General features: G+C 43.1%; 2 protein-coding genes across 8 annotated transcripts in view; both read right to left on the reverse strand.

The window, feature by feature from the left end:
* The window catches only part of rhot1a (ras homolog family member T1a), a 29,839-nt gene extending 17,218 nt beyond the window's left edge, over nt 1–12,621 (reverse strand). For all 7 annotated transcript variants that reach the window (XR_010461229.1, XM_065010532.1, XM_065010528.1 and 4 more), the window contains exons 1-14: nt 12,056–12,621; nt 8,756–8,896; nt 8,468–8,511; nt 8,323–8,376; nt 8,070–8,122; nt 6,565–6,673; nt 4,407–4,508; nt 4,123–4,221; nt 2,854–2,962; nt 1,724–1,844; nt 1,114–1,198; nt 716–861; nt 424–524; nt 99–229 (exon numbers count right to left, since the gene is read on the reverse strand). Coding sequence is in view for 6 of the 7 variants with exons in the window: in XM_065010532.1 (XP_064866604.1) it covers nt 99–229; nt 424–524; nt 716–861; nt 1,114–1,198; nt 1,724–1,844; nt 2,854–2,962; nt 4,123–4,221; nt 4,407–4,508; nt 6,565–6,673; nt 8,070–8,122; nt 8,323–8,376; nt 8,468–8,511; nt 8,756–8,896; nt 12,056–12,092 (1,332 nt within the window). In the remaining variant the exon portion in view is untranslated. The remainder of the gene's footprint in view (nt 1–98; nt 230–423; nt 525–715; nt 862–1,113; nt 1,199–1,723; nt 1,845–2,853; nt 2,963–4,122; nt 4,222–4,406; nt 4,509–6,564; nt 6,674–8,069; nt 8,123–8,322; nt 8,377–8,467; nt 8,512–8,755; nt 8,897–12,055) is intronic.
* Nucleotides 12,622–12,864: 243 nt separating this feature from the next.
* Nucleotides 12,865–21,944, reverse strand: adap2 (ArfGAP with dual PH domains 2). The gene is made up of 11 exons (XM_065010534.1): nt 21,691–21,944; nt 18,546–18,676; nt 18,124–18,215; nt 17,638–17,726; nt 17,051–17,163; nt 16,142–16,291; nt 15,633–15,716; nt 14,911–14,973; nt 14,706–14,783; nt 14,345–14,573; nt 12,865–14,041 (listed from the first exon to the last, which is right to left on the reverse strand). The coding sequence occupies exons 1-11, from the start codon at nt 21,776–21,778 to the stop codon at nt 14,013–14,015; spliced, it is 1,146 nt and encodes a 381-aa protein (XP_064866606.1). The 5' UTR covers nt 21,779–21,944; the 3' UTR covers nt 12,865–14,012.
* Between the last annotated feature and the right edge of the window lie 482 nt (nt 21,945–22,426).

The raw sequence follows: 22,426 nt of genomic DNA on the forward strand, positions 1-22,426 counted from the left end.
CAATAAGAAAAAAACATATATTTTTGCATTGCAAAACATTTTGCTGGGGTGTGCCATAATGAATACACCCCAGTTGTCCGGTAGCTCCAGGGACTCACCAGCAGGTTGCGACCCAGAAAGGCCTGCAGGAAGCTGGTCTTGCCACTCCCCCTGGCTCCCAGAATGTTACAGCGGAACACGCTGCGCTGCGTCTGCTTCTTCTGCAGGTCGATGCGCTTGTTACGGGTCACTGAGGGAGGAGACGGTGAGGAACAATATATACAGATATACAGATGCATGTGCGTGCAAACACACAACTACAGTGACTGTAGATTTATAGTAACTCACCACTAATTAGGTTTCAAATTCACAAACAGAGAGGCCACAATAATTAACACCAATACATGACAAGCATATAAACCTAGTCACGCACGCTCACATTACCTGTGATGGCTGCTGCCTGGGACTCCTGCTCACAGATGATTGAGTAGCCAAGGTAGCCCAGGTACTCCAAGCAGCGCTGCACATCCAGGTACGTCGTTAACCTGGCCAATCAGACAATGGAAAGCCTGTTAGTGTGTGTCTGTCGGCGGGGGGCTTTGGTACACATCTACGGTAGCATACGAAAGTGAAGAAGTTTGAGTTTCAGCAAAGTGCTGTATAACTGCATTACCAAATCATTCAAGTTAGACAGAGGTAACAGGTAGTGTAGTCCAGGTATGCTGGCCTAACTCACGTCCACTGTGACAGGTAACCCTGGTAGGTGATCCAGCCCTGGTCGTTGGTACACACTGTGTTGTTGACGTCGGGGCCCCAGGGCATGTAGGGAAACACTTTGAACAGGTCCTTGACTTCCTCTGGAGACAAGGCACAGTCTCTGTCCTGACACACACACACACACACACACACACACACACACGGGTTAGGACCACTGTTCTAAAAATATGATAGCTTTGTGTAGGGTTGCAATATTCCGGTAACTTTCCCAAAAGCCGCTTGGAGGATTCCCTCCCTGCTTATTCCCTCCTGATTCCGGGAAACTTCCAACTGGGACTTTGGTAAAAACCTGTGAATGTTTGTCTGTGTGAGGCAGAAGGGAACACAACAGTAGGAGTTATGTCATCCAAGACTTACTTTGTCGTGCTTGTCGAAGACACTCTGGAGGAAGAGGTACGCGTTGTGGTTGAGCTCGGTGGTGCAGTCAGCAGGTATTTTTAGCCTGGCACGGACAAGAGAACATTCCGGATTAATCTCATTAAAAGTGCTATGGCTAAACTGGCATTGTTCAAAAGGCTCACCCTGGGAAAGACCTAGTGCTGCTTGCAAGTCATAACAAGTAGTGTCAGATGCACCCACAGACAGCTTGATGGTTCAGTAGGTTTCATCAACGTTAACATCTTTGACACAGTGTAAAGAAAGTGAGAGCCTGCAGAGCAGATGTCCTTTATCTGCTATTGACTGAAACTGAATTGGGGCCAGAGAGTCATTGTTATGCTCGTCCAGCCTTACATAAACAGGTGTATATCTCCCTCTTTCTGCCCAGAGGTAAGAGTTGCCCATACGTACGGCAGAGTTGTGTTCTGTAGGCGCCAGATGGAAGAAACAGCTCAAACACAGAGTGAAAGTTATCATTATCTACACTTGTCCAGAACAGGTGGTTTTTGTGTTCCGCTGTAAAGCGTTTCACTACGATGTGCCCTAATGTACATGACCCTGGTCCAGGGGGGTTCAAGTGTCCACTCACAGGGGGAACAGGTATTCCTGGTGAAGCTCCAAGTCGTCGTCGTACCCAAACCTCCGCAGCACCGTCCAGGTGGTCTCGTGACGCCCCCTCTGGATGAAAAGCGTGTGCAGAAACAAGAACCCTAGTGGCCAATCAGGGTGAAGAATGGACACACGTCAGAGATACACCCAGACACAACGTTAGAGATGGACACAGTACACTGGTAAAGGGTTATTAAATATGTTATTCATGCATGACCTTTAGTGAAGATTACAGAAGAGTACAAGGGAGAGTGGGCAGAGAATAGAGCGAGATGGAGGGAGAATAGAGAGAGATTGAATGAGAGAGATGGAGAGACAGAGAGATGGAGAGACAGAGAGATTGAATGAGAGAGATGGAGAGACAATAGAGAGATTGAATGAGAGAGATGGAGAGACAAGAGAGATTGAATGAGAGAGATGGAGAGACAATAGAGAGATTGAATGAGAGAGATGGAGAGACAATAGAGAGATTGAATGAGAGAGATGGAGAGACAATAGAGAGATTGAATGAGAGAGGTGGAGAGACAATAGAGAGATTGAATGAGAGAGGTGGAGAGACAATAGAGAGATTGAATGAGAGAGGTGGAGAGACAATAGAGAGATTGAATGAGAGAGGTGGAGAGACAATAGAGAGATTGAATGAGAGAGATGGAGAGACAATATAGAGATTGAATGAGAGATGGAGAGACAATATAGAGATTGAATGAGAGATGGAGAGACAATAGAGATTGAATGAGAGAGATGGAGAGACAATAGAGAGATTGAATGAGAGAGGTGGAGAGACAATAGAGAGATTGAATGAGAGAGGTGGAGAGACAATAGAGAGATTGAATGAGAGAAATGGAAAGACAATAGAGAGATTGAATGAGAGAGATGGAGAGACAATAGAGAGATTGAATGAGAGAGATGGAGACAATAGAGAGATTGAATGAGAGAGATGGAGACAATAGAGAGATTGAATGAGAGAAATGGAGAGACAATAGAGAGATTGAATGAGAGAGGTGGAGAGACAATATAGAGATTGAATGAGAGATGGAGAGACAATATAGAGATTGAATGAGAGAGATTATAGAGAAACTGAATGAAGGCCTACAATGTGGTCAGTCTCACCTTTGAGCGTGAGTCCGTTGTCCTCAACTCCGTCCGTCATGTTCTTCCTCACCACGTTCTTGACATCCTCTAAGGCCTGAGGCGCCAGGGGCATGTTGAAACACGTCCTCTACCAGACACACAACACATGTGTCACCCACACAGAACTACAATACCCACACAGAACTACTACATTACATACATTTACATTTACATTTAAGTCATTTAGCAGACGCTCTTATCCAGAGCGACTTACAAATTGGTGCATTCACCTTATGACATCCAGTGGAACAGCCACTTTACAATAGTGCATCTACTATACCCACACAGAACTACAATACCCACACATAACTACAATACCCACACAGAACTACAATACCCACACAGAACTACAATACCCACACAGAACTACAATACCCACACAGAACTACAATACCCACACAGAACTACAATACCCACACAGAACTACAATACCCACACAGAACTACTATACCCACACAGAACTACTATACCCACACAGAACTACTATACCCACACAGAACTACTATACCCACACAGAACTACTATACCCACACAGAACTACTATACCCACACAGAACTACAATACCCACACACAACTACTATACCCACACACAACTACTATACCCACACACAACTACTATACCCACACACAACTACTATACCCACACAGAACTACTATATCCACACAGAACTACTATATCCACACAGAACTACTATATCCACACAGAACTACTATATCCACATAGAACTACTATATCCACACAGAACTACTATATCCACACAGAACTACTATATCCACACAGAACTAGAGTGAAGAATGAAAGTCTACAGACAGCACAATGCTGCATCCAAGTGCTTCAACAATAAATCACTCAACACACATCACCTAAACACAACTGAACATACGTCCGGTGAAACCAAAATGGGAAAGAACCAGTCTATTCCAACAAATGTGACACAGCTACTAATGTAACGTGGTTTGGGATATATGAAGTCACAAGCAGATATGTATACAGCTTTGCCCCATTTACTAGAGGACAAAAGATGCTCTGAAAGGGTTTCTAAATCAACCACCTGTCTGCAGGCTACCGGTGAACCCACTAATAACCTATCCTTCCCCCTCTCTTCCACTCAAGTTCAAATAAACTGCCATTGGAAAAGGAAGTAAATCAGGTTATTTCACTTCAGCCAGATAAAGCACACAAGCCTGCAGCTACAGCCAAGAAAGGTTTTCCCACAAGGTTTATTTTCCCACAGTGAGGCTCCTACCTGGAAGAAGTTGAGTTCTTTGTCGTTGAGGATGCCATCGTTGTCCAGATCCGACACTTTGAAGATGCGAGTTAGAGACTTGATGCAAGATGGCTTCATCTGAATAAACACAAAGTATACATTTGAAATATGTAAAATATTATATTTTTGGAGCTAAAAAGTAGATGTTGCCTGTGTACCCATGGTAGCGCTAGGAAACGTTTTGATTGCGTAACCTGACCAGGAAAAGTAACTACATAGTTAGGGTAGCTAGGGACCTGGAGTTTTCCCTCTGCCCTCCTCACCTCCTTCTCCTCTGGGCAGTACAGGGGTCCTGTAGGGTGGAGCACTGCCTTCTGGGCATAGTAGAACAACTCTGAGATGTTCTTCAGGTTTTTGGCAGAGCACTGAGAAACACAAAGATACAGTAACCTCAAAACCAGCTAGAACAATACACTGAGAAACACAAAGATACAGTAACCTCAAAACCAGCTAGAACAATACACTGAGAAATACAAAGATACAGTAACCTCAAAACCAGCTAGAACAATACACTGAGAAACACAAAGATACAGTAACCTCAAAACCAGGTGGAACAATACACTGAGAAACAAAGATACAGTAACCTCAAAACCAGCTAGAACAATACACTGAGAAACACAAAGATACAGTAACCTCAAAACCAGGTGGAACAATACACTGAGAAACAAAGATACAGTAACCTCAAAACCAGCTAGAACAATACACTGAGAAACACAAAGATACAGTAACCTCAAAACCAGCTAGAACAATACACTGAGAAACACAAAGATACAGTAACCTCAAAACCAGGTGGAACAATACACTGAGAAACACAAAGATACAGTAACCTCAAAACCAGGTGGCACAAAACACAGAGAAAAAGACCCCTGCTGTGGTCTAACAACCATGTATTGGAAAGGAGACAGGAAACCATTATGTTCACTTTAGTAATATCTTTAGGGTTCCCGAGTGGTGCAGCAGTCTAAGGCACTGCATCTCCACGCAAGAGGCGTCACTGCAGTCCCTGGTTCGAATCCAGGCTGCGTCACATCCGGCCATGATTGGGAGTCCCTCTTGTGGACAATTGGCCCAGGGTCATCCGGGTTTGGCCGGGGGTCGGCCGTCATTGTAAATAATAATTTGTTCTTAACTGTCTTGCCTAGTTAAATATAGGTTACATTTACAAAGCTAAAACCATTATGGGTACTGTAGGACATCAGCCGCCACTGTTGAAATAAAGGGTTAAGCCGGCATTTCATTGTACTAAACCATGTGTATATGACAAACCTGACTAATCACCTATCCCACTTCTTTAACTACTTACACATCAATTGGTTCTCAATCAGCTTGAGTTGTTGCATTTAGGTGCATTGCAGATTTATGGTGCTTCAGTGAAAAAAACACTCAAGCCACAAGACCAACCTCTTAGTGGTCTAAATGAGGTCATGGAAAGCAGAACGTCATCTCTCAATGTGAAACTAGGGTCCAGAAACAGCCAGGCTATAAACACCAGTGGCGTTGCCATGACAAAGGGCTGATTCCACACAGGGGGGAAGAGAGTGTACAGATGTTAAATATGTAGAGACTGAACAGTGTTGCATCACGTACAAGTACCCATGAACCTTGTGCAGTACAACTGCATAACGGATCCTGACCAGGTTGTCACTTTAACACATCTGACTGTGTGTATTCTCTGTGTGTGTGTGTGTTCCAACACCTCGTCCCCTCCACCTCCACTACTTTTATCCTGTAATGAATCTAGCCAGAGAGGACATGTGACTGGGTTGTCACATGAGACCAATGGAAGAGTGATGTAGCCAACTACTTTCCTCCATGATAGAAATGAGTCTCAGCACACAGAGCACACACTCAGTCAGTCAGTATAAAGACAGAGGGGTCATGTTCATTAGGCACCAAATAAAACAAAGAAACTGACTGAAAAGGGCTAATTTACTATGTGGACTTGGCCAATAAATGCTTATTTTTATTTTACGTTGCAAAATGTTTTATTTTGTGTGCCATAATGAATACTGCCAGGGTCTCTGCAGCAGAAAGACAGACTAAGATAACATTCTAACTGAAGTCAGGAGTTAGCTGAAACATTAGGAGTCTCCCAGCCCAGGGCCAGCAGACAACCTACATCACAAGGTCAATGCATCAATTAGATTTTTTAATGCCGTTTTCAGCTGTTTGGATTTCAGAACCGTATTCGAATATGAAACCATTGTTGATCAAAGTTCTGCAGGCCTGAATTCAATTAATCAGATGATCAGAGACCCTTAAAATACATTTCTAGTAGTTCAATACCATTTTGATTGAGCCTCAACTCAAGTGTAACACAACAACTCTCATTAGCCTAGCTATATGGTCATTCTCAATGTACTCTTGCTAGGCACTCAAAATGGAGGCGGTAAACAGAGTCACCAGTCAGTGTTCTCTTACCTCCACGCAGGTCTCAATGTCAGAGTACTGGTTCATGATGGGCAGGATGGTCTCCATACTGCTGTGTTCTACCAGGTCTGACTTATTCCCCACCAGGATCAGTGGTACCCTGCAACAACATCATATATGGTCTTATATGGGGCGGCAGGGTAGCCTAGTGGTAGCCTAGCCTATTGTCTGAGAATGTCTCAAAAAGGAATATTTTGTCCTCAGGGGTTCTAGACTCCAATAAATTGTCAGTGTCACCTAACAGATCAAACCTTCAAGCTACAGTATGTTATACTAAACTCTAACAGTAATCCAGGCAGACTTAGCCTTGACACCAGATCCTATTAAAGAAATCCAGGCTCAATCCAAGACAACGTTATCTGGCTGTCTGCCGGAACACACAAAGCAGAATAAACACTATGGTCCTTTAAAACCTACTGTATGTAAAATGCAGTGTTCTATATGGAAAATAAACATGTGATTCTAGGTGACAACATAAGGCTAAAAACATTAGGACCGTTTTCCTCAGAAAATATAGTCCGCTCCATGTTTCGTTCCCTTGCCACGATACCTCAGAGTATCGTGATACTGGTATTGTGACAACCCTAAAATCAATGTTGTCTGGCTGTCTGCAATTCAACTTACAGCTAAGAGGTGACAACAATGTCCATGACCTTCTGCTTCCCATATGGAAAACTGATCCATTGTATCACACTGTCTTTTTTCATTTGACCCCTTTTTCCTCCCCAATTTCATTGTATCCTAATTGGTAGTTACAGTCTTGTCTCGTCGCTGCAACTCCAGTACGGACTAGGAAGAGGCGAAGGTCGAGAGCCGTGCGTCCTCCAAAACAGGACCCAACCAAGCCGCACTGCTTCTTGACACAATGCCCGCTTAACCCGGAAGCCAGTCACACCAATGTGTCGGAGAAAACACACCGTACACCTGGCGATCTGGTCAGCGTGCACTGCCCCCGGCCCGCCACAGGAGTCGCTAGAGCGCGATGGGACAAGGACATCCCTTCCAGCCAAACCCTCCCTAACCCGGACGACGCTGGGCCAATTGTGCCCCGTCCCATGGGTCTCCCGGTCCTGGCCGGCTGCGCCAGAGCCTGGACTCTAACCAGGATCTCTAGTGGCACAGCAATGCAGTGCCTTAGACCACTTCACCACTCGGGAGGCCGTATCACACAGTCTTACATTACATAGCCATGAGTCATTCAGTAACCTTTCCTCCATTATCACATTGATAGGTTACACAAACAGGTACAAGGTAGTGTACTTTCCCTTGTCTATGACATAACTGGTCCATATAGCAGGCTGGTCTTATAATGAATGGCATGTCATTGAAATGACTTGACACCCGTTTCAATCTACTAAGTGAAATGTGGCAAAGCTGTCAAAAACTACACCCACACTTTAGGTGTTGGTACAGTCATTTCCAAATGCACCGGAGATTTAGTGTCAGACTGTATACCCCCACTGTCCCTGACCAAGGGGAGACACACACACACACACCTGCTATCCTTGTCCGTCCTGTCGTTTATGAGGGGAATCCAATGGCTTGTCACCTAGAAGAGAGAAAACACGTATCAAACCCTGTTACAGCTGCAAGACTCAGAACACAGGCCTGCCCTGCGCTCTCTTTAATTCAATATGGCCGACATGGTGAACAGAGTTAACAACGTGCAGGCAGTGCGCTGTTACTAAATCAAGACATCTGAATGTCAGTTATTCTTTGTCAGAGAGAATGCTTGGTTTATAAACTGACCTTCTCAATGGACTTCTTATTGTTGACTGAGTAAACTATGCAAATAACATTTGCCTGTAAAAAAGAGAGAATGTTATTCTACCTTGGTGGGGATAGATGTTTACTTTATGGGGATAATACAGGGTTAAAATGGTATCCTACCAACCTTTGATATTTCTTGATACAACTGCTCGTCTGACTGTTCTGCTTCTACAGACACAAGACAACAACATCAAAGACAGTATGATATCGTCTTGTCAATCTGACACATCTCCTACTCCACTGTCATAAGTACTGTCAGTAGAGCAGTTTCCAGCCATAACATGCATTGACTGAATCCCAGTTCCGAAAAATAATAGTCTGTCTGTAGGGGCAGTCTAGTAACACTGAACAGTGTTAAGCATTAAACATTCAGTATTGATTGACTTTCAGGCTGTATGGTCTGTGGCGTTACCTGAGTAGTCCACTATGTGTGTGGGGACTCTCTCTGGAGTTACGTCTGCTGGGATGGTGATCTCCTCCGCTCGAAGGGGCACGTCGTCAGGGAACTCCTCGCTGACCAATGACATGATCAGAGACGTCTTCCCCACTTTGGCTGTGGAGACGAGAGGACAAGTGTGTGAGTCAGACAGAAGCATCAGTGTGTGATTGCAATCAGGATAGCCTGATTCCAGATCTGTTTGTGCTGTCTTGCCAACTCCTATGGTCATGTGACAATGACAGTGACCATAGGAGTTGGCGAGACGGCACAAACAGATCTGGAACCAGGCTACAATGAGGAGATACTCCCTGTGATGGGAGATCATCAATTGAGCTTTAGTGTCACCTCTCAACATTGTACCATACAATGTGCAGGTTTCAAGTTAATGTCACGTGGACAAGTACAGTGCCATGCCGTTCTTGCCAGCTCTAACCCCAACAATGCAGTAATCAATATCAATGTTGAACAAAAAATAACAAGGTAGAGCAAAAACATGAGAAATAGAAATAAGAACAACATGAAGTGAGTATGCTATATACATGGTCAGTTCCAATAGCATATTTACAACGTGCAGAGATACTGATAGGGGTATATATGTATAGGGGTAAGGTGACTAAGCATCAGGAAATATGATAAAAAGAGTAGCATATATGCTGAATGTATGTGAGTGCGTATGCATAGAGTCAGTATAAATATTTGTGCATGATGTGTGTGTGAGCAAATAAAGCTTTTGTGTGTGTGTGTGTGTGAGTTTAGAGTCCTGTGAGAGCGCATAGAGACAGAGTCAACCCCGATAGTCCACAAGGCCAATTTGTTAGCTATTTAGCTTAGGGAAAGAAGCCCTTCAGGAGCCTGTTGGTGTAAGACTTCATGCACCGGTACCGCTTGCCGTGCGGAAGTAGAGAGGACAGTCTATGGCTTGGGTGGCTGGAGTCTTCAATGATTCTCCGGGCATTCCTTTGACACAGCCTGATATAGAGGTCCTGAATGACAGTGATGTACTGGCCTGTCCGCACCACCCTCTGTAGCGCCATGCGATCGAGGGCGGTACAGTTGCCATACCAAGCAGTGATGCAGCCAGTCAAGATGCTCTCAATGGTGCAGCTGTAGAACTTTGAGACTTTGAAGGCCAATGCTAAACCTTTCCATCCTGAGGGGGAAGAAGTTGCACCTTCTTCATGACAGTGCATGTCAGCCATTTTAAGTTCTGAGTGATTTGGACACTGAAGAACTTGCGACCAGCTCCACTGCAGCCCCAGGGATGTGGATGGGGGAGTGCTCGCCCCCTCCCCCGTTTCCTGTAGTCCAAGATCAGCTCCTTGTTCTTACTGACGTTGAGGGAAAGGTTGTTGCTCCAGGACGACACTGTCATGTAACTGACATCCTCCCTGTAGGCTGTCTTATCGTCGCTGGTGATCAGGCCTACCACCGTCATGCCGTCAGCAAACTTGGTGTTGGAGTCATGTGCAGAGTACAGGACGGAACTAATCGCACACACCCCTGTGGGGACCCCGTGTTGAGGGTCAGCGTGGCGGAGGTGATGTTGCCTACCCTCACCACCTGGGAGTAGCCCGTCAGGAAGTCCAGGATCCAGTTGCAGAGGGAAGTGTTCAGTCCCAGGGTCCTAAGCGTGGTGACAAGTTTGGAGCTGACAAAGGTGTTGAACGCTGAGCTGTAGTCAATGAACAGCATTCTCACATAGGTATTCCTCTTATCTAGGTGGGTGAAGGCAGTGTAGAATGCATTTGAGATTGTGTCGGCTACGGATCTGCATACATTACAGACTGTTAGACTGATGTGTTGAGTGACTGAAGTGTGAAGATAAGAGCAGCTAGCAAGCATGAACAGGGACTAGTTAAGTGTTGGAGTGTCTTATTAAATTCCACGACTTGATTGAATCCAGCACCATAGTGCACAGCCAGAGGACACAGGGCTGCAGATACTGCACAGAGAGTTGCAGTTCTGATACGTTTCAACATGCATCCTTTTTCCTATCATAACCATTGATCTAACGCCAATGGAGGGGTTTTATCAAGCCAGGTTCAATTAGCCTGCAGTAGCTTTCACCCATATTATGTTGAGTCAGATCAGTGAATGGGCTCCTGCTTCAAGGGCGTTAGGACACTTCATCAAGTTCAAGAACAGGGGCAGCCTCTGCAGGTGCATGGAAAGGACTTGTATCTATGGACACTTGAGCTGTGTTTACAGTCTGGCTGCCCAATTCTGATCCTTTTGCACTACTACTTGGTCTTTTGACCAATCAGATCAGCTCCTTTTCCAGCAATTGTGAAAAAGATCAGTCGTGGGCTGTCTGTGTAAATGCATCCTTGGTTGCTGAGTGATATCACCAACGTTAGCATACACACGTACGGTTTTGGTTGCCCTCTCAAGGGACCTGTCAGCAACGCCAAAGAGAATGTGTCAATGTAGGTCAGCCAGCCAGTTGCATCTGATAAACAGATGTGAGTGAAGAACACAGGGCAGAAAGGAGGACAACCAGCATGTTGTCACAAGTTCCTTTAAAGGTCTCAGTTCTATCACATTCTACCCAATTTACCAATGTGATCATCGACAATATTCGCGCTCAAAAAAATTGTATATGACATAGCTTAAAAATATATGCATTGTGGATATGGGAGAAGATGAATGTAAATGAAATAGGGCCCTAATTTGCAAAGTGCACGAGATGTGGCTATGGGGATTTGGGAGAAGTGTATTGTGGAGGCCAAGTTGCAATGTGACCAAATGGCTAAAATACACAGATCTGAGCAGAACATGAGTTCTACTGGTTCCATGGAATGTCAAGCTGACAGTGTGCACGAGGACAGATCGATAGTGCAAAGCGCGTGCAAGGTTGAGTGAGTGTTCTATTGATACGACCCTAACCTACATTACTAGCTAGCTAGTGAATTACTGTGGCTAGAAGTTACACCAAACATACTTTAAATAACTACAGCTACTGTGTGCGTATTACTAAGTGAACGAACCAATAGTCTTTATTAACTAGCCATTCGCATTTGACTGCGGCATTTGCTAGTTAGCGAGGTATTTTGTTGGCTTAACGTCTTCACAATGTCACAATGAATCAGTTCGATGCAATGGTATTCTTAGTTGTGCGGTCATACAAGTACAAAATACAACCTAGGTGTACATTCGTATATACCGTGTATTTTGATTAATTGAATGTATTCGCGGAGTTAAGCTAGCTAGCATACTAGCTAATTACTGTGTAGGCATCAAGCGCCAGCTATATTTAATGAATCAGCCACTTACGTTCCCCAACGAGTAATATCCTCACGTCCTTCCTCATATTTGCAATTGTTTTTTATTCACAAATCAATGGTCTTTGTTCTTTCATAAATATCATATATTCTTTGATGCCGCCCTACAGCAGTTTATCTAATGCCAGGCCTGCGCAGTTTAGACTGCGCTGTCAAACTGTGGTCGGCGCCTCTTTCTTTGTAGGACAAAACGGACGGAGGAATTTCTCCGTTAATTTGTTATCTTTTCTCTCGCTTCTTGTACAATTGAAGTTCCACGCTCAACAGCGGTACACATTCTTGTAAATGACATAATTGTTTAAAACGCTATATTCCTTTATTTTCTGTACTTTCATGACATTTTGCACGAAATATTTCAGACGCACACCTCCTCCAGCTGACCTCCAATACCCGGCAACTACGGCAAGCAGTAGCAGACAAACGCTGTCGAAACATACTAGACAACGCATCTGCTACCCTCTAGCGCTCATGTGGTGACATTGGCTTGGAATTCAAATGAGGTGGCTTGATTTGATTGTATTGTGAAATGATAAAGGAGGCAGGGATTCAATTGCTCTCAACTCAGAAGACGCTGAGGGCTCGAATTGAGGGGGTATGTGAGGGTATGGCATACCCTTTGTTAAAGAAAAGGGCTAAAAACATACCCTTCTAATACATAGTTGTTATATTATCACTGTTTTTATTGGTAATCACACTTGGTATTAGATATTTTTCCAGTTGATATTAATTTTATAACATGTACGCACACTCACACACGTTTACTTTGACCTGGTTTCACACTTAAAACAAGTGCACACGGGACACACAACTCTGCCATTTTAATACGTAAGGTTTGAGAATAAGAATTTTACCTTCCATGCCGAGCAAGGCATCTAGTTTGTCCATCATTTGTGGTGAGACAGTACTGCCCCAATTCATTTTTCAATAATTCCAGTAGAATCATGTAAAAAATAAAATAGAAAATAGAAAAATAGAAACACAACATGTAAAGTGTTGGTACCATGTTTCATGAGCTGAAATAAAAGATCCCAGAAATGTTCCCGATGCACCAAAAAATTTATTTCTCTAAAATTTTAGGACCACCACATCCGGTCTCTTCATCTGGAGGATCATCTGAGACCATCCACCCAGATAGCTGATGAAACTGTGGGTTTGCAAAACTGAAGAATTTCTGCACAAACTTGCCAGAAACGGTCTCAGGGAAGCTCAACGTTGTGAATAGAGTTCCCCATCGTGGCGGTGGGGTTATGATTTGGGAAGGCATAAAGCTACGGAAAATTAACACAATTGCATTTTATTGATGGCAATTTGACTCCATAGAGACTCCGTGGCGAGATCCTGTCGCGCCCATTGTCGTGCCATTCATCAGCCGCCATCACCTTAAGTTTCAGCATGATAATGGACGGCCTCATGTCGCAAGGATCTGTACACAATTCCTGGAATAAAAAAAAATCCCAGTTCTTCCATGGCCTGCATACTCACCAACCATGTCACTAATTGAGCATGTTTGGGATTGCTCTGGATCGACAGCGTGTTCCAGTTCCCGCCAGTATCCAGCAACCATTGAAAAGCAGTGGGACAACATTCCACATGCCACAATCAACAGCCTGATCAACTTGCAAAGAGGATATGTCGCGCTGCATGAGGCAAATGGTGGTCACACCAGATACTAACTGGTTTTCTGTATCTGTGACCAATAGATGCATATTTGTATTCCCAGTTGTGAAATCCATAGATTAGGTCTGAATTAATTTATTTCAACAGACTGATTTCCTTATTTAAACTGTAACTCAGTAAAATCTTTGAAATTGTTGCATGTTGTGTTTATATTTTTGTTCAGTGTAGATGAGTCTTCAGAGTGGGTTTTGCAGCCAATGTTGGTGGAATCTCTCTCTCGAAAGTCAGTGCTTTCTCGAAAGTCAACTCTTCCCTCGGCTCTCTCTCCAAAGTCAACTCTTCCCTCGGATGTTGGCTTCAGCTGAAACAAGACAAGCCAGAAAAGCGTATATTAAGTTATTCACCATATGGTGTATGAATATATACTATGTACAGTACGTGCATAGTGTGTATGTGTGTGTGTGTGAGGACGGGCTCGTGTGTGTGAGGACGGGCTCGTGGTATAGGCTGGAGCGGAATCAGTGGCATGGTATCAAATACATCAAACACATGGTTTCCATGGTTTCCATGTGTTTGATGCCATTCCATCCGCTCCGTTCTTATTACGAGCCGTCCTCCCCTCAGGAGTCTCCTGTGGTGTGAATACTGGTGACATGGCTCTTACTGGTGTAGTCCTGGGGCTGCATGGGTTTAGAGATGACCTCTCTGAGGGCCTCCACCCACTCTCTCTGTTCCCTCTCCTGCTCACACATGAAGACAAACTGGCGGTCCGGTGTGTCCACTGTGACTCCACACCTCCACCGGTTGCCTCTGGTCCTTTTGGGAATGCACTCACTCACTGAGTAACCATTGGTCTCTGTGCCGATGAACACAACTCCCAGCTCCTCAGCATCCTGTAGTAAACAGACACACACAACATGTTGATAGTGTAGAGATTAGGATTCAAGTGATACACACAGGTACACAGCGAATACACACACACACACACCCTTTTGAGATGATGAGGAGGTGGACTCCTTTCTTACCAGCTGGCTTTTGAAGTAAAGGAGCTTCCTGTCTTGGGAGTCCAAGATGAACCATCTCTTTTTGAACGTCTCCTTTTGCTTCCCAACAAATACACTTTATTGTCACTGTGTTCATAATGCCATTACATTGTAACAACCAGGTCACTTTACGTTTCTTCTATCCAATGTCATTATTTAGTATGATAATCACAAAGTAACTACCTACCATAGGACCTGTCTTCTCCATGTATCCTTCTTTGAGGTAGTTTCTGGTAATTCTAGTCCTCAACTGTCAGAATACACATAATGAAGAGGAATACAGAAGAAGCATTTATAAGCATCAGTTCATTTATTGCTAATTGCAACAGTAGTTATTGATTGCTATGGTTGCTGAATATGTCCTTAGGCACTAGGAACCACTGTCTGTTCTTTAGGTACTGGTATTCTGCAACATAAAACCAAGCAAATAGTTACTGGAAATACTATCTTGTGACACCCTCTCAAAGTTGAAACGTGTTGAACTTCCTCTAATGCATTGATTCATTGAAGTCTGTCTTCACACGGCATAACAACACCCTATAGTTTCACGTTTTATTAGTCGTATGTACAGGATACACATGGTATAGACCGTCCAATGAAATGCTTACTTGCAAGTTCTTTCTCGACAATGCAACAACAATAAGAAATAAGAATAACAGCATAAAGTAAATGGCTCAGTAGAATATAATAGACATTTTATCATAAGTATAATAATGGAATTTATAGTATGTTTACACCCTAAAGTGAATGGTCTACAGGGGACAATAAAAATACCAAATTCATGTGGGGGAGACATTGGTAGCCTCTGATTTGACGGAAATAGAGATACTGTGCCGGTACAAACATGGTTGAAAAGAAGGGCATATACCAGAGAGAACTTTACTGAAATATAGTCTAACAAACACTTACTTCTTTATCACTTCCTGTGGGGTATGCTGTTTTCAGGTAGGCAAAGCGAGCAGCTCGAATGGCATTGAACCAGTTGACAATCTCCTGAGCAGGGAAGACTAGTAAGCTTTACACACTGATATACAGCATAATCTGCTACAGGAGGATGCCATAAAAACTATCTCCAACCAACTGTGAATACAAGCAGATCAACAAAGATATCAGACAAAAATACTAACAAAAGCTTGTTTTGCAAAGCTGTAAATATTTTAGCATGGCTTCTTGCTCACTTATCCACTTCCTCGTGTTTTGGATGAGGCCATGTGACAGCAAACGTCTTTCTCTTATCTCAACTGGTAGTACCAGGAGATCAGTTTGTGATTTATCCAACTCCTCTGTACTTTTCACTTTCATAACAAACATATGGCAAAGGAGTTGTATAAAACACACAGTGACAGATCTTTGATCACCAGGCTATACAAAAGCTACTCTTCTATAATAAAGAGTGAAATACAGAGAGAAATGCCCACCTCTCCACTTTCGTGGTAGACAAAAATACTTCTGGTGTGGCTGTCTTTCTGGTAGGTAATCTGCAGACCATGGGCGTGACCAATTTTCTCAGGTTGAAAGGTCACATTCACGTCTTTGATGGAGATGAGCGCTTTGGGCCCTTTGGACAGCTGAGGGCGCAGAGTGATGATGTGTACAATGCAAGCCCAGTGAAAATTCAACAATGTGGCTTAACTATTTGTAAGCCTGACTTGAGAGAAAACTGAACATATGTCATAGTCAAATTATGTTAAGATGATTCACAAGTGAATCCCTGTAAATATTAGCAGAGCTATGGCACTGAACTCTTTTCACCTTTCAGTAGACACATGTCCAGAAGGGGGTGTATTTGAGATGGGAGTATCTAGAATTGATCATTGATAAATGCCATTGGATGAGGTAATGTTTTGGTCCTAAGTGGTACCAAGAACGAGGTAAGAACTTCATTTAGGAGACCAAACTGAACAATAATTTATAGCTAATGCTATCTAGCCATGGGATACTCTTCTTTCAAGTAAAAGGATATTTGTGTAATGTTCCTAAGATCTGTTATTCGTCATGTGAGTTGAGATGGGTGTGTCTTGGCTATAAATTATACTAAGAACTGTTTTGTAAGCACTCTCAGAGGATTCATTTATAGACACTGAATTGATCTGAGAGTCACAGGGCTATGGTGTAGCTCATATATAATTAAATATGGACTTTATAACATACTCTGACTTGTGTGTGGTTTGCTCTCTCAGTATTTAGTAATACCGGAAATTACCACGACAGGCACTGGACTCTTTTCACCTTTCAGTAGTCACACGTTCAAAGTATGTGACCATTAACAGTTTAGAAATTTGACCGTGCAGCAAAGCTACCCAGCATGTCAATGACCTCACACTTACATCCTCCTTGTTGAAGTAAGCCAGGGTGAATTCCTTCTCAGACAGAACAAACTTCCTTCTCTGAAACTGTCCCTTCTCCTTCCCCTTCTTCCACAGCATCCCTTCATAGAAACCTGGAATGGACCCAAAGAAGTGTACTCTGTTACGTCTCCGTAACTCATCAATACATGTGGGTATGCCTCTCATGTCTCTGTGTGTGGTTTTCACTCAAGTGAACGATGCTCTGCTGTAGGTCCACAGAGGTGTCAGTGTGACAAGAATAGGTTTTTCTTGTCAGTGTACGATGAACAAACTACATTGACCCTGCAAAATGCCTCACTGTGGACAATATTTCAATTTCAATGTATGTCATTTAGCAAACGCTTTTATCCAAACCGACCTACAATCATGCGCGCATACATTTGTCATGTATAGGTGGCCCTGGGAATCAAACCTACTATCCTGGCGTTTCAAGAGCCATGCTCTACCAACTGAGCTACAGAAGACCACAATTAAAATAATACAGAAATATAGAAGAAATGGCAGAGGTTCTCTGTGTTATAACATGTGATTTGAACGTCCACAGACAAGCAGTAAAGCCAGATCACCTGTCGTGTAGGCCAGTGGGGGATACTTTGTCTCGCCGGTAAATTCCATCCTCTCATATTTTGCTCTTATCCACTGCTCCCTTAAGACGCTGGGGGTAAAAAGGATGAAATGTTCTACAGTTTCACAGGCTTATCGGATCCTTGAGTCCACAGTTTCTCCTGCATTGTTTTAGACAGGGTGAATAGAAACCCTAAGTATTGTCCATTGTTTTTCTTAAACCTTCAAAAGACAAATCATTTTTCATTGGGAGGGAGAGACAACAATTGACTGACTGGTTAAATGATTTATAATTCCATTGTCAGAAGTTCCACTTCTTTATTTTTTTTAACAATACAATCCTTTCCTTCCCCTTCCTACATTGATGCGCAAAGTCAGCATCCTTCAACTTCCCTAAATGCTGCCATTTGTTTGTACAAAAACGAGTGCCCAGTGCCAAGAGCACTTGTCAGTGAAGTAGTGAAATGACCTGGGATGGCAATACTTACGCACAGTCTTCTTGCTGGGGCCGGTAGTAGAATGCTGGGACTGCTTTCTCATAGATGGCTCTGCCTGTGGCATTTCCATTGGTTTTCATGAACTTTGTACCCAAACAAACACCCCAAAAGAAGGAAATTGACAGAGGACATAAATACATTGTATTGATTAAGATTGCAAACCAAACCAGTACCCAAAGTGGTCCTCCAAGATGAGAACCAGGAGTGAAATTGACATGTAGTGGTCACAAAACCTGGTCTTGAAGAGATACTGGTTGTGAAGGCTTTTATTCCACCCCAGCACAAAGTTAATGATCATTTGTTGATGGATTGATCTGGTTAGTGTTGGGCTGGAACGAGACACCTGAACACCCTGGAAGATCTCCAGAACCAGGGTTGGTGTTGACCACTGCTGTAAGAGATCCATTCATTACCTTCACTAGCTCGTCATCCCAGAAGTCGAGCCGTATGGATTTAACGCGGCTGATGTTGGACAGGTTGCGGTGCACTCCAGAGCAGTTCAGACACACAAATACACCCAGCTTATAGGACGCCCAGTCAGGATCTATACAGTGTATGCAGAGGACGGGAGGATCACCAGAAAGAGACAAGACTCAAGATCACTCAAAACACATGGAAAAACAGAGATCAAAGAATGAATGACCATCTCTGTGTGGTGTCACTCAGCACTGAAAATCACAGATATCTTTCAAAATAGTAAAATGGTGCTCAGGCCAGTCCTGGTTATTCTGTCATCTAGGCAAGACAAAAATATCGCTGCCCCTGTAAAACAAAAAATAGTACCAGTAAGCAAACTGATGTTGAAAAGTCGTATTTTCCAGATGTTGAAGTTAGGATCTGAATGAAAGATGAAAAGACGTATTGTCCGGACATTGAAATCAGGTTCCATTTAGGTTCTGAATTCATGTTAAAAATATATATTTTCCCAGAAGTTGAAAACAAGTATTTTCCGGACATTTGAAATCAGGTTCATTTTCCGTTTGGAATTAAAGTTGAAAAGGGGCAGAACGACAGATTTGTACCTTGTCAGCTCGGGGATTTGAACTTTCAGTTACTAGTTACTAGTCCAACGCTCTAAGCACTAGGCTACCCTGCCACTATGTCAACATAATTTATAGATGTCTATGTTTGGGCCAAATCAACACTTATCCAGGCCAGATCAACTTTTGGACTGCACCAAAAAACAACTGCTGGTCCGTGCTTACCGAGGTGTAACCTACCCTGTCCACCTGCAACGTAATTTTATGAAGGCCCATCCATGTGTTAGGCCCACCATTTGTAAAACAGGCTGTTGCATTTGCTTTATTAGTCCTGATTCCTGTGACTAATCAATGTGGCTATTTAAGCTACCTAACTTTATCAGCAGTTATCCTGAGCCTATTTGCAATGTGTTTACACCACAGGAGTTATCCTGAGCCTATTTGCAATGTGTTTACACCACAGGAGTTATCCTGAGCCTGTTTGCAATGTGTTTACACCACAGGAGTTATCCTGAGCCTGTTTGCAATGTGTTTACACCACAGGAGTTATCCTGAGCCTGTTTGCAATGTGTTTACACCACAGGAGTTATCCTGAGCCTGTTTGCAATGTGTTTACACCACAGGAGTTATCCTGAGCCTGTTTGCAATGTGTTTACACCACAGGAGTTATCCTGAGCCTGTTTGCAATGTGTTTACACCACAGGAGTTATCATGAGCCTGTTTGCAATGTGTTTACACCACAGGAGTTATCCTGAGCCTGTTTGCAATGTGTTTACACCACAGCAGTTATCCTGAGCCTGTTTGCAATGTGTTTACACCACAGGAGGTTGGTGGCACGTTAATTGGGGAGGATGGGTTTGTGGTAACGGTTGGAGCGAAATAGGTGGAATGGTATCAAATACAACAAACACACGGTTTCCATGTGTTTGATGCCATTCCATTTGCTCCATTCCAGCCATTATTGTGAGTCGTCCTCCCCTCAGCAGCCTCCACTGGTTTACACAGCAGGAAATGCAGAAGTATTTTATTTTTCACTATGATCAGCTCATCAAAAACAAACTTGAAACCACAGATCATGATAATTTAGCTCCTATGGTGAAAGTACTGGACAGCAGTTGTAGCCTGATTATCCATTCCATATTTCCCAGTTTACTTTGACAGGTCCGGTTTCTAGGATATTGTAATGAGCCTGTAAGGCCACCGAAACTCACATGTAGTTTGTTGACTCACAAACATTCGAGTACGATTATTTACCATAAAATGATCAAGTTGTAATTTATTTGGATGAACACAGTGCACCCAAGCACTAACCGGAAACACACAAGCGCCTCTCGAAAAACTCTCCCTCAGCATGCCCCAGCGTCATCATAACATACAGCAACTAATTTGCATAACATAGGCTGAGAGACGCTCGAATGTGTAAGCATATTACAACGGTGTGTTCATAAATTAACTTTGGAGTGCCAGAGTGCACTCTGGGCGTTCGTAAATTCAAAGCATTATCAGATTGTCTGTTCATAAATTCAGAGCGTTTCGCTCCCGGAGAGCACTGGCTGAGGAGTAGGGTTGATCCGAGCGTTCTGACCTCACAACTCAAGCTAACTTGGCTAGCTAGCCACTTCCAGACAAATGAGAAAACACCTCATTCTGGCAATTGTAAGGCTGTTTTCATGTTATCTAGAGCGTTGGCGACTAACTGTGCTGCTGGCAACAATTTAATAACTTGTTTTTGCCGACGTTTACTGACAACTGTCATATTCAACGTGTGTTGCGCGTTGTAAAATGGATGTTACTCTGCGCTCTGACACACAGACGAGAGTGCTCTGAAATGGGAGTAGATCGCCAGAGTGAATTTACGAACGCACCTAATACGTTGTTGGTTAACATGTCAGCACATTTTTTTATTTGATTGGGCGTCATTTAGTTAGGCTATTTGATCGGAGAAACCTGCATGTCTCACTACATTGTCATAGCTTTTATCTCCAGCCTGTGGGCTACAGAAAAGGTCACATACCATATACGCTACGATATCTGCTATATGATTTATGTTAATGATTTTTTTGGACGGAAAGTTGGTGGAGTATGGCAGCGATGCGTCTCTCCAACAGCACCCCAGAAAGGCGCGCTGGGAATAGACAAGCTAAATATTTTGCGCCCCTGCCTATAACAAAGTGGGCACTGCTTATCACAGGGCGGCATCAGCGCTCACCTAAAAAGCCCACATGACACGGGTTGAGAGAAATTGACATTGTTTTGGGGCTAGAATTACGTGAGGTTGGAGGTGCGTGCGTCTTGGTCAGTTTAGCTCAGAAAATGACACCCTCTTCAATCTTCCGCCATTGGCGGTCGCCTAATGAGCGGGCAAGCCTTGTAGGTAGAAGTTATTGTTGAGTAGTGAGAAAGCGACGTCTACATGACACACACAAGCATTTACCCTATACATGACTATTTAACACACCACACATACAAGTCAGAACATGGGCTGAATTATTTCATGTGAAGAAATAGTACTCATTGGCAACTTCATCCCTAACTCTTGAATTGACTAGGATTTAAATGGAACTACATTGTCACTCACCCGGCGCGCTACAGTCTGCGCATTGGTTGTTTTCTGGCAGTTTCCCCAATTCCAGCAAAATCGTTTTGTTTCTGTCCTTATTTGCCATTATTTTGCGAATATAAATCTATCGAATGTAGGAAATATTTAGGTTAAATATGAGTGGTGTAATTAGCCATTTACGTAACGAAAAACAAATGTTGACGTTTCTGTGAGTTTGGACGAAAACTGGAACGTGTGTAGGACCACGACGAACGTAAAATGCTTGTGATTTTTATTTTGTAACATCCCACTACAGAAATGAAAACATGACGCGTGTGGCTTTGTTTGATACGCTGCGTCTGCGGCTTGTTACACGTGTCCTTTTTTATTTCCAAGTGTTATTACATTAATTTACCAAAAGATGTAAACAATACAAAAATATTTCATAATCACTTCTGTTACATTAGATTGTGTTGTGCTCAATCTAACCCGACTTGATTAATGTTTATATATTTAAAAAGACATCTTACCCAATGATTTACATATACACATCACTGATCCTTCCCTGCAATTAGATAATGAAGCCATTGTAATTCATGAGAGAATAACACTTTGGACTAGTAAAGTGTGTGGGGTTTATATTATATGAACAGTAAAAAAGTGATATGAAGTGCTTGAACAGGGTTGTGTTAATATTGTGTAGTTTGACAACAAAAACAGCCTTTTAAACTGACAATTTCTACAAGTATGTTATTCAAATCTTACAAATGACCTC

The sequence above is a fragment of the Oncorhynchus nerka genome, linkage group LG26 (genome assembly GCF_034236695.1).
Source record: "Oncorhynchus nerka isolate Pitt River linkage group LG26, Oner_Uvic_2.0, whole genome shotgun sequence".
Taxonomy (NCBI): Eukaryota; Metazoa; Chordata; class Actinopteri; order Salmoniformes; family Salmonidae; genus Oncorhynchus; species Oncorhynchus nerka.